This window comes from Sinohyriopsis cumingii, chromosome 4, assembly GCF_028554795.1.
Source record: "Sinohyriopsis cumingii isolate HCF-2022 chromosome 4, ASM2855479v2, whole genome shotgun sequence".
In the NCBI taxonomy this organism is placed as follows: domain Eukaryota; kingdom Metazoa; phylum Mollusca; class Bivalvia; order Unionida; family Unionidae; genus Sinohyriopsis; species Sinohyriopsis cumingii.
The window spans coordinates 98,655,593-98,668,429 of NC_142964.1; the positions used below are offsets into that span (position 1 = coordinate 98,655,593).

General features: G+C 36.8%; 1 protein-coding gene across 3 annotated transcripts in view; it reads right to left on the bottom strand.

Annotated features, from left to right (window-relative positions):
• LOC149801746 (ubiquitin carboxyl-terminal hydrolase 3-like) overlaps positions 1 to 9,271 on the bottom strand; it is a 77,183-nt gene extending 67,912 nt beyond the window's left edge. Inside the window, exons 1-2 of one of the 3 annotated variants that reach the window (XM_089956072.1) lie at positions 9,256 to 9,271; positions 776 to 928 (exon numbers count right to left, since the gene is read on the bottom strand). In XM_089956072.1, coding sequence (XP_089812198.1) covers positions 776 to 863 — 88 coding nt within the window. In that variant the 5' untranslated portion in view covers positions 864 to 928; positions 9,256 to 9,271. Of the gene's footprint in view, positions 1 to 775; positions 1,060 to 8,757; positions 8,876 to 9,255 lie in introns of those variants that run through there. The other 2 variants (XM_089956071.1, XM_089956070.1) reach the window with 2 other exon arrangements.
• Between the last annotated feature and the right edge of the window lie 3,566 nt (positions 9,272 to 12,837).

Below are 12,837 nucleotides of genomic sequence, written 5' to 3' on the forward strand. Positions count from 1 at the left end.
AGCCTTAACAAACAACACTACAGAAAGAACCTTCCAAATTAAACTGAGTTATGTCTTAATTAGTCAGTTTCTTAACATAATCTGTAGAAAAGGCAACGTTTACGTGGACAATATTACTGTCCATGGTAAAATCCCCGGTCCAATGGATTATATAACTGTCTATGGTAAAATCCCCGGTCCCATACACGAAAACTTTATCCCATTTCTCCTGCTGCTACAGAGTGGCCTTCTTGATACCCCCCAACTAAAAAAAAAAAATTACCTGCGCGCTGTTTCGTGTTACCAATATTTACTGTTGCTTGTAGAATGAAATATTTTGTAAAACAAATATTAGTTTAACATTTTCAACCCGATAATAATTGCAAGTGACAAAGTTTATAAATCGTAGTGGAACTGGGGGGAAAAAAACATACAAAATCACAATCCAAATCTGGAGGAAAATCTAGCAAAAAAACAAAACAATAAAAAGATCGTGACAGCAAATTGACAGATGACTCAGCCTTATGCGCACATACAAATATGTAGGACGAGGTGTTTATTATCTTCCTTACGGTGACAAACTATTTACAGCACGTGTCTTACAAAAAACCAGGGTGTGTAGCCTATTGTGGTCATTTATATTAGAGTTATCGCCCTTGATTGTGCACACCAAACGAGAAAAATCTATTACGTTTACATTAACTTGGTTATAGCCATAAAAGAACCAATTATATCCAAATCTCGTAAATGTAATCATGCAATCTGAACTTTACTATTATTATAAATTTAACCTTACCCGAACATGTGAACTGAATTGGTCTACTTTCGGTCTTGACTGATGGCGTCGTCACTTGCACACTGTCTTCCAAATGAGGACACTCCATTCACACAAAGACCCTCAAGGAATTGGTTGGGTGTATATTAATCTCCTTCCGGAGATTTCTTCAGTCTATTAAGACATAAATTATGAGTATCAAGCCTGTTATTCGAATACAATTCAGTTAGATAACAAATTAACTACCTTCTCTCTCTCCACATTAAACAAATTTTACTGAACGTTCAATAATAGAAATAGGTCATGCTAATTCCTCCGCGACATTGATTGGTGTTTATTAAGCATATGTCAAATCCTATAACTCTCAAACTGGGCCTATACGTAACACTGATTTCTTTAATTTTCCTACTATGTTCTAAAGAATTCGGGTTCAAGGACCATTTCGCAATTGATCAACATAGCTGGGTCTATTTTTTATTGAATGTAAGTCACAGTCGTAAATACATGAGCGGATTAGAATAAGTCACGTGACTTACGTGCTGGAAAAATAATACCAACAGATTAGAATAAAGACCTGGAGCGTCTGTTCAAGTTGAAAAATAATTTCGAACAAACTAATCAATAATAAACGCTGAAAATAGAATCGTAAAAGAATCTCTCTCTCTCTCTCTCTCTCTCTCTCTCTCTCTCTCTCTCTCTCTCTCTGAACTTTACTGCAAACAGAAACAGACGATCTCAGATTATTTAAAGTTAATAAACGTTTCGAAAGTGAATAATATGAAAGTGGGAAAGCTTCTTTCTCTCTTTATATACATTATTTACTGATAATAATAAAACTTCTTTCTCTCCTTATATAAATTATTTACTGATAATAATCTGTTTGACAAGAAAAGAAACCTAATTTTACATTGTATAAATACATTGATACAATTTTATGGGTTAACCCAAAACAAAATAAAAGTTAGCGAATTAAAAAAACAGTCTACTCTGTTTTAATCTGTATGTTCCACTGTATACATTTTATCAATACATTGATGGACTTTATCGTGTTTTCTGTATCGGATATTAATCTTGTTTTTTCTGTTTTGTTTTTGCTGGGATTGAAAAGGTTGTGAATTGGTTATGTCAGTCTTGCAAAGGTGTTTTTTGTAAATAGGTGATGTATTATAAAGAATTGAATATCAAAACCTTTTCAATAGTGGCGTAGTTTATATAACAATGGGGTCAGTTATAGTTGAAAACATAGCTTGAAAGATTAATGTACCTAAATGAAGGACATGAAGGAATAAAGTAGGAATATATTACTTATTTCCCTATTATTATTTACTTATGTCTGCATATGAATCTACGAGAAACATACACAAGAACAAAGAACAAAACAATATCTTCGCACATAAATCTACCAACAGGACATTATCAGCAAGGGAATACTGACAGCGAAAACGACTTTCATAACCGTGCCCATTAACCCATCATAAAGGGAATACTGACAGCGAAAACGACTCTCATAATCGTGCACATTAACTCATCATCAAATGGAATTCCACTAATTACAACTTAAAAGCCACGGAAAATAGCTTCCCAATTGTACGAACGTTTCAACAATTGTTTGGTTGGAGTGACCAAGTGAAAAATGTTTTGGAAAGAAAGATAATTATTAATTGCGAGAAACAAACAAACTTATAATCAAATTATACTTCACTGAAAGTGTGGCCCGAGTAGAGGTGAGCGGTATTATTGGCATACCGGTTTTCCGCGATACTTTTTTTTTTTTTCTTTTCTTCCCAGTACCATAATACTTTATCACTGTACCGGTGCTCCAAAAATTTCAATCACTAAGAATGTACGAAATTCCCGAGTAATCTTAGTAGACTTTACTGAATTTAACAGCGTATTTTTACTATACATGGCAAAATAATTTTTTTAAAAATATCTTTTTTTTTTACAAAAAGGTTGTATTTGGCACATATTGGTGGCGAATATTACAAATATAATTATATTTAAAGTCCTTTATTCACAAGTTTGGCGCGTGTCACGTATGCCGACGAGGTGGCCAAATGGAATTTAGTAAGATATTCGAGACAAATCCAACTTTTGGCAAAAGTTCGGATAAAAGAAAGGAAACACAAAAAAAAAAAAACAACCCCACATGTCATGTATTGGTTATTTAATAACGTATATGAATATGTTAAATACATATATTTCTTTCTAAGGCTACGAATCGTTATACGATTTTCTGGATCCCACGTGTTTGCTGTCTGAAATTTACGTGACTTCTCAAGTCCACTAAATATTTTCTCGTTTGTTTAGTCATTACTATGCTTTAGGTTTACTGGCCCGGTCTGGTAAACCTCTTGCCCGGGTACTAAAAGTTTCCCCGCCTGTGATATCAGTAGTGTAGCTAGTAAATATTAGGCAACAATATCAACACTTCCTATCTTTATCAAATCAATAGACTCTTTAATGTCAGCACGACGTCTTTCTTAATATCAGCTACAGTGTAAGCTTGATCACTCCACTTGTTTTTAGATTACAACTTACGCAACGATTAACATACACATCTTCTATATGGTACTGACCTTTTACTTTTCGGGGGGTGTGTGTAAATCAGACCAAGATATTTTTTCCAGTTATTTACAGACCGAACGTAAACAAAAAAGTATCAGGCCCTTGCCTCAGAACACTGAATTTTTTGTATACTGTTATAACGTATCGCTTGTATACTGTGATAACGTATCGCTGTATGTTCAGAAATACCACGATATACTCCGCGCTCGCTTGGAAATGCCGCAGTATATCGCGGTTCAGAATCGTTCGTAATATTCTGCTCCAGGTCCGAGTAACAAACTGTGTGATACGAGTAGATGTAAAACATGTTGTTGTTGTAGGTTTTAACGCCATTTTCAACACAAGACAGGCTACACATGGCGGCAAGTATTAATGGCTGAGGAAGAACCCGGGAAAACCCCAGAAAGAACCACCGATCCACGAGATAAAGCATGTTGTAAGATAAAAGAAGGAAACTCAGTTAAAAATTAAAAATGATAAGATAGTACAAGTTAAACAGAACACGGATTGCAGTTCTAAAATGTGATTTATGAATTGATATGTGTGAAAATTGAAGCCTTTTACGTGGGTCAGACAAAAATTTAGCTAAGATAGAGAATGACAACAGGCCGCAAGTAAGAACAGATCTCAGATTTTTCAATTTAATAAACATAACATAACTGTTCAAAGGACAACTTCAAAGTCTTTCCCCTATACAGACTGCTGATAATAAATATTTAAGAGAAGAAGAAAAGGAACTTTATTTCATATGCACTCTACAACGGAATCCTAGCAATTCTAACTAGTTGTAGGGATCCTAAGTAGCAAAGTGGTCTACAGTGCTAGCCTTTACCGATCACTACCATCCCACCTCTGCCTGCGTGGGTTCGAGTTTCGGGCTCGCTCAGTGTGGGTATCTTCACGTGGATCGGTGGTTCTTACTGGGGTTTTCCCGGGTTCTTTCTCCACCAGTTATACTGGCCATCATGTATAGCATGTGCTGAAAAGGGCGTTAAACCCACAATAACAACAACTATTTGGTTGAGATTCGTTAAAAACTGAAGCGATGTACTTTATACCTTGTGTCAATACACTGATACAGTTTCATGGTATGACCGTGAAAAACCAGTATTTGGTGAGTTTGAAAGGCTGTGCTTTGTATTGGTTTTATGTGGACCGATTTGTGCATTGTGTCGGTGCATTGGTGCACTTTCTTGATATGTGTTGAGCGCATTTCTATTCGGCTTTGTATTGGCGTTTGGTGGTTTCGTCAGTCATGTAAAATATGTTTTTGTATAAAAGTGATATAATTGAGTCATAGCTTGAAATAAAGCAAAGTGTGTTTGGCTGTGTGTGTGTGTGTGTGTGTGTGTGGCAACCATTATCAGCATTTGAACCTGTCTCTACGGATTTCGTACGTACAATCCTGATGAAGAGTGCACCAAAGTCATGTGAACTTGATCCAATTCCAACATCACTGCTGCTTGAGTGCTTAGATCCAGTATTGTCTTCACTAACTGATATTATTAATACCTCTCTCATCTGGAGAATTCCCATCATTTTTCAAACTGCCATTGTAAAGCCTCTGCTAAAGAAAACCAACACTAGGCCATAACGATTTAAAGAACTACCGCCCAGTTTCTAATCTCCCATTCATATCAAAAAATCTTAGAAAAGGTTGTTCTATCTCAGCTTGTATCTCATCTGAATTCAAACAGTCTTTTTAGCAATGTACAATCTGCATATCGCCCTTGCCACAGTACTGAAACTACTCTTCTAAAAGTAGTTAATGACATTCTCTCTGCTTTGGATGGCAGAAAGATTACAGTCCTCACCCTCTTTGATTTGTCTGCAGCATTTGACACAATAGACCATGATATATTACTTCACCGTCTCCAGCATGTATTTGGCATTCATGATACAGCCTTACTGTGGTTCAAGTCCTACTTGGTCAACAGGACACAAATTGTGTCTGCAAATGGAATACAGTCCAGCCCAGTTAATCTATGTTGTGGTGTTCCACAGGAGTCTGTTCTTGGACCTGTTCTCTTTATTATATACACTCAGCCGCTCTCAAGTGTCATAGATCATCATCCAGTGTCTCACCAATTGTATGCTGATGACATCCAAATATATAAATCTAGCCACCCAAGTGAAGTTGATGCTAACATCCAAGATGTAGAGAGGTGCATTTCTGATGTGAAATCATGAATGACATGTAACAAGCTGCAGATGAATGATGATAAAACTGAGATCATTCTGATCACAACACAATGACTTTCTCATTCACATCCTTTACCTCAAACAATAAATATCAGCAACACCAACATTAAATTCACACAATCAGTACGAAACCTAGGTGTTACTCTGGACAGTACTCTCACATTGCACCAACATGTCATGAACATATGCAAGACTGCATATATTGAGCTGAGAAGCATCAGCTCCATTCGCAAATATCTTTCAACTGATGCCACTAAAACACTCGTGTGTTCATTAGTACTTTCAAGACTGGACTATTGTAACTCAATTCAGTCTGGGTCATCTCAATATCTACTCCAGAAACTTCAAAAGGTTCAAAACACAGCTGCTCGGATCATACTTAGAGTACCACGATCAGAGCACACCTCCCCGCTGCTCTGTACCCTGCACTGGCTATCCATTCGATCCAGAATCAAACATAAAATTTGTTCTCTGTGCTACGTTTCACTGACGGACTCCAGTCCAACATACCTATCCGATCTCACCCATATGTACACACCAGCAAGATACTTACGCTCCTCTTCTGACAATTGTATACTCATTATTCCCACTATGAAAACAAAGTCATATGGACAGCGTTCTTTTGCATACCAGGGCCCAGCAACGTGGAATGAATTGCCCACTGAACTTAAACACAAAGACACAGTGATCCCATTCTAGAAATATCTTAAAACTCACTTATTTCGACTGCACGAACAAACTTAAAGATCTAATAATGTTTCCTACCTTAAATATTTTCAGCATGTTTTTATGTTTTCTAATTGAATGGTGTTTGTTTTTGTAATCATATCATTATATATGTTTTTTATGTTATAGGTGTTGTCTAATGTTGTAAAGCGCTTAGAACTTCTAAAGATTAGGCGTCATACAAAGTCCTCATTATTATTATTATTATTATTATTATATATATATATATATATATATATATATATATATATATATATATATATATATATATATATATATATATATATATATATATATATATATATACAGACGATGGGTATTAAAATAGTTCTGAGCATTATTGCGCAGTATAATAAAGTTCTTTATTAATCAACAATACGTTAGTGCATTCCCTTAAAATACCGCCATGCGCCTCTTCACACTTGTTCGGTTGGATTATCTAGTTATTAAATGCCATTTTGTACTTATATTTTTATATGTTGTTCATACACTGGAAAACTGCATTTTCGACCGCATGTCAGTTTACAAATCGTCTGCCCATTTTCGAATCTTTGATTAATCCAAAAATCAGTTTCCGTTAAATTAGGGATATATGGAGTATGTGACAAAGTTTGGATGCTCTGCACGTTTAGAAAGTATGTATACTACGGCTTATTTATGCTCTGGTGAGTTGTCATGAAGTAGACCAGGGCTCTCGAACACGCGGCCAAGCCGTATCCTGTGCCCCGCAAAATGTGGCCAAGCCGTATCCAGTGGCCCGGAAAATGATTGGCGTCACAAGGTTTCATGAGAGATAACGAAGGTGGAGCGGCTCTTGGGCCATCGAAAATGCCCTCATGCGGCCCTCAGGGTGGTTCGAGTTTGAGACCCATGAAGTAGACTGATAACCTGGGTACCTGTGCGCAGACGGGTGATTGGTTAGTGCTCCACAACTCATAGAAACACTTTGGAAGGATAACTCAACCACAGGTACACGGCATACTATAAGTCTTTGGTATGACTTGGCCGGGGTTCGAACCCATGACCTCCCGCATCGGAGCAGGATTCTATTATAGATGCCTTGCATCCGAAAAAATTTTTTTTATTATATGCTTATTTTCTTATTCTGTCTAAGGCTTAAATATTTAAACAAAAACATTACAAGAAACAAAGTAAATGAATGTCTTTCGTATTCCAAACTAAATACACAAGCGCAGATTCATCATTACACAACAACATTATTAATGCGCACATAACACCGCCCAGATAAATTTCAACTTAGTCGCGCGCTAGACATAAGTTTAGAAAAAAAAGTGGCGTCTTTGTCTACTTAAAATTGAAATTTGGAGTCATATTGTGAATGAATGCACATTGCAACAAGTTTTCCATTTGCTCTGGAATGAATAGATTTTGGTATTTTTGTCGATTCTACGAAATTTCGTGATTATAGACTGGATTTATATGTGACAATTCCACATGAAATACATCGGATTGAAGAAGCGAGGGAGGTGCGTGTAGATATCTGCAAATGTGTTTCTGTTTGTGTCACTGAATGTTTGAAATAATAATATCGGAAAAATATGAAGTCTTTAAATAGAAATGATCAAAAAGACGCTGTGGAATTTAATGCTTATTTCATTTTGAGTACAGTAAGGAGGATGTAATTGCACTTACGTTCGAAATTACAGTAAAATTTCGAAATAATGTCTAATCAAGATTGAGAACCTATGACATGGTTTGTGTAATTCGGATTTGCAGAACTAAGAAAGTACATTCTGAGGAAATTCAGGATGTAAAACTGTAAGTATATTTTTTTTTGCCATTCTTATTATCAGCTAAAGAAGACAGTTTATGCCTTGCCACTTGTATGTTATTTGTAAGGACCCTTTCTGATGTCTGTGTATAGCTAGCATAAATCCGAAACATTGTATCAAACAAGTTAACGCGGAATGTGCCAAAGCAGCTGGTATGTGGCACTCCACGAAACATTTGGTTTATTTCATTCAAAAACAAATTTCATCAGCCAAAACGTAAAGCGCCTACTACGCGAGTGTACATGATCTGTTTACAAATCAAAAGTGCTTGCGTCTGTGTCCATTGTTTGTTTACAATAGAAAGTAGTTCCTTTATGCACGTTAATGCAATATAAAGGTGTGCAATATCGTCAAATACTGAACGATTCTAACAATGTAAATTTAACAGAGAAGAGAATGAGCATACAATAAAAAATTATATCAAGAATATAATGCACAATAGGTTATCGCTGATTGCCTTCGTGTCTCTTATAGACATGGTCTGGTGTCAGAACGAAACATAGAAGTAATCAGAAGAACTTTTTTGAATTTTTTTCCTTTAGGCTATTAAATTTTTTCGACATTTAGCGTGCGTCACCCACATGTGACTGAATACTGCCAAAGGACCAATTAACGGCGGGCTTTATGGTTTTGAGCTCATTCTTAATAACTTAAAGAGGGAGGGGAGTCCAAAGACGGTAACAATAACACAAGGGCAGACAAATTTGTACTAACCTTAATATTTCTAACTTAGCTTGCTCTTCATATTTCCCTCTGCGTAGACCAGTATCTTAAGCTGGTGGCTAGTAAACTCTTTGTCTCCCAATTGGTTTCACAGTGACGTCATTCGCACAACAGTTACGTCATTCCCCTACTGGGTTAGTATGAATTAAGTTTGGTAACTACACCTAAACTATAATGATTGGTTGGGAGCTTCAAACCTGGCGCGGTGCATGATGGATAGACTGGACGAAAATTGTGTACTTTGTTTAAAGATAGCAGTTAATTGTTTTCGGCACAGGGGCTCGTATCGTTGCTTACAATATACCTGTCATACATGTACAATATAACAACTACAAGGGAGGACACTTCTCTCCTTTCTCGCGCGACCCATTTAAGAATAAACGCTGTTATTTCAAGCTACGTTTTGCGTAGCGTAACAAATATGGTACCGATGTTTAACTCAGTCATTCGACTTTGCATGCGTATCCAAAGTTTGGCTTACTATCGTACCTTTAAGGAATGCCAGGCCATTTTCCCACGCTACTGCTCGACATGGCCGTGATCGCGCCCGCTTAATATGCGAGAACAACGCGCTGAATGGAATACTACCTTCTCATTGGCCAACTGAAAATAAGTTAGAAATAAATGCAGGACGTCATTTTCTTTTAGCCTATGAGAGGACAATATTCCATTCAGTGGGATTTCTCAGATAACACTTATTTATTTTATATGTCTCTACATTTGTTTCTCAATACTGAACTTTCCACTGTGTCCAAGTCCTAATAAATCATATGGTAATCTAAAAATACTTTCAAAGATGAATTCACGGTGATGTTTTTATTTTAGGTTATCCGGCATTATGAGAGGCTGGACTTTAAACAGAGCACAATGCAATGGGTCGCATATTTCACTTCCGGGTCACCATTAATGCCTCATTCACTGTATAATTTCGCCGAAGTATACCCAAACAATCGCACCATAATGATAAAATCTAAAAAATAAACTATTACTTTTACATCAATGTGAAGAATGCCTAAATCTAATACTTGTATCATCATAAAATGAGAGAGGAAAGAATGGTCCAAAAATAGACTAGGACTACATACTAGAGAACTGACCCGCAAGAAATAATTGTTACCCGAGTTCATTACTGTGACCATTGGAAATGTTACAGTTTGCAGCTATTTGTCTTATGTCAGCCTGCATCACCTCTTTCACTGTCTGCTACTTCTCTGAGATTATTGTCCATTGCTGGTATTTTCCCTCATTCTCGAAACATTCCGAATTTTAGGTGAGGCTTCATATCACTGAGATCATTCATGTGTTCATTTGTGCTAATTTCTGAAGGATTTACTAGCTTGGCACTGTCAGTGTGAATCACTTTGGCTATTGTTGGCCGGTCCGGTCCACGTTTTTACCTTTGACGCGATTACTTTGTCTCCATTTTTACACTCTCCCAGCTACACTCTCCAGCAGAAAGAACGAAATAAGCCAACGATCTCTCTCTCTCTCTCTCTCTCTCTCTCTCTCTCTCTATATATATATATATAGATAGATAGAGAGAGAGAGAGAGAGAGAGAGAGAGAGAGAGAGAGAGAGAGAAAGTTTAATTGCTATTCTATGAAGTCATATATGAGAACGATGAATTACGTTAAGCTGACGCAGGTTGTTGGGGTCAACAGTGGACACAGCTTCAAAGAAAATGAGTGGATGTTTGAATTTGGGCCGGCATGTACATTATCCTATGTGGCTTTATATAATTACAATCAGATTTCAATTTATATATAAATCTAGCTTCATTATCTAATTCTATTTTAACCATTAATGGGGGCTGGAGTGATGTAAGATATTGTGAATAATGATCAAGCTGTTAACGGGGGCCCCCCGAGTGGCCGAGTGATATAAAGCGCTCGCCGTTACGGATCACTGCCATATCGCCTCTGTCTGCGTGGGTTCGAGTCTCGGATTCGGCCACTGTGGGTATGTGACAAAGCTTGCCAGTAGCTTCTCGTGTTTGTTTTTTTTTTTTCTGGAGTTTTATCGGGTTCTTCCTCCACCATTAATACTGACCGCCATGTATAGCCTATCGTTTGCTGAAAAATGACGTTAAACCCTACAACAACAACAATAACAAGCTATTGACCAAATGGTAAATACAATAGGTTCAAGAAAATATGACATGGCGTTTTGGGGTGTTTAATAATTAAACGATTTGTTTCTACAGATCAAGAAGTCCCGGTTTGCAGAATTGCAAAATCAAAACTAGTGTCGTTAGTTGCTTGTTTACAGACTTGTCAAAATATTAAATCTCTACTCGAGCCTGCTGTGCTTAGAAATTTTTCAGTTGGAACACCAACGTTTCAAAATGTTGTTTTGCTCTACGCACTGTGTGTGGCTTGAACATAGTAACGTCAGTTCCTGCCTGTTTATATCCACCTGCCATTTATGTTCTTGGGCATCACTTGAGAGTGTTTTTGGAAGCTGATTGACAAAGTAGTTTCATTTCTTGCCAGTGGTGTTGTTCTTTCTCGGTATCCAATCAAAATCTGTACAAAAACACATGGCAGAGTGCGGTGCATATGCTTGTGAAAGTAATTAATCTAAATGCAAAACTTGTCACGTTTATTTATAAATTTCACCAACAGCTATGTTTCTGATATGTAACTAATGCAGCGAGTGTAGTCTCCGTGTCGTCAAAACATCACGGTCAGCTTACAAGTAAAGTGTTCCAAATATAGAAAACTGATGGCACCATTTCTTTTAAATACTCTAGGACAACGTCCAGTCCCATGTCGCTGCGTATTGGGAAGAGCTGGTTGTAGAGGGGAAATTAGCTATTTTCAGTAAACGATATATTACAAAATTAAAATTTCCACAATGGTGGTAAGCGCTGATGTTGCAGATCGTGAAGTGCTCACCGAACCATATCCATGACCTGAATAAAACAGTGATGCCAAATATATTACATAGAGGATATCTACGTCTTTTTTTTGCAGATATAAGGAAATATTTTACCAATAATATGGAAACATTGTATTGTGACGAGTGGCTAAGTGACGAGCGAAAATTTGAAACAGTTTTTACCTCACAAGTGAGAGTAATTTTTTATACGTATTCAAGATTTGCATGTATTTGATGCTTCATTCTGTGGTAGCGATTAACGATCGCACCACAATATCGATAAAACGAAGTTCCTAAATTTAAAATAATTCAGAACCACGACTTTTTACAAATTTAGATTGCACACATAATGCTTCAGCTTCTTTAATTTGTCAAATGAATGGCTGTTTTCATACGAAAGTGAAGTGATTTCTATATTTGTTAACACATTTCTTGCCCAGATTTATAAAGTGGACCTTGTTGTAGAAACGATATAGACCGGTCTAACAGACTTCAGAGCGTAACATCATCAAACAACAAATTTTAATCATTGTGAGTTTAGTTGTAAGGACCGTCTTTACACATTTTTAAATCTATTCAGCCTGATGTGGAGAGAGAGAGAGAAAAAAGTATTGAAAATGGATGACTCGTGGTTGCTAGCTGCTGTTTTTAGTTCGATCGTTTATGAGAGAGAGAGAGACAAAAAAATGAAATGGGCCTAAATATGGATATCCAGATTGAATAACATATATAAGGACAGATATACTTACTAAACATAGAAACAAAAGTAGATCAAAAAGTGATATCGCCACTGTGGCGATATTATTTCTCTCCCATTGATATATATTTCAAATAAATCTAGATTTATAACCAGCAAAATGGTATCAATGTTCCATCCAATGCAAAGGAGCAACCACTTTTTGTTACAAGTTCAATATAATTTTTTTTTGTGTGGAATAGCGCCATAAAAATCATTCCGCAGCCTGGCTAGATTTACTCTGTATCATGAGGGATTATCGGATAATCTGAAAGTAGTCAGATTAAGCTTATGGGTAATGAGGAAGGGATAGAGGGCGCAAAAGTTTGGGAAAAATTCCGGGAAAGTCCACCAGGAGTCACAGTCTCCGAGGAAATTGACCCCGTGCGGTCCAAACTAGTGACAACTATCGACTGAAACAGATCTTCCTCCACCGTCTTCAATACCCTCCCTAA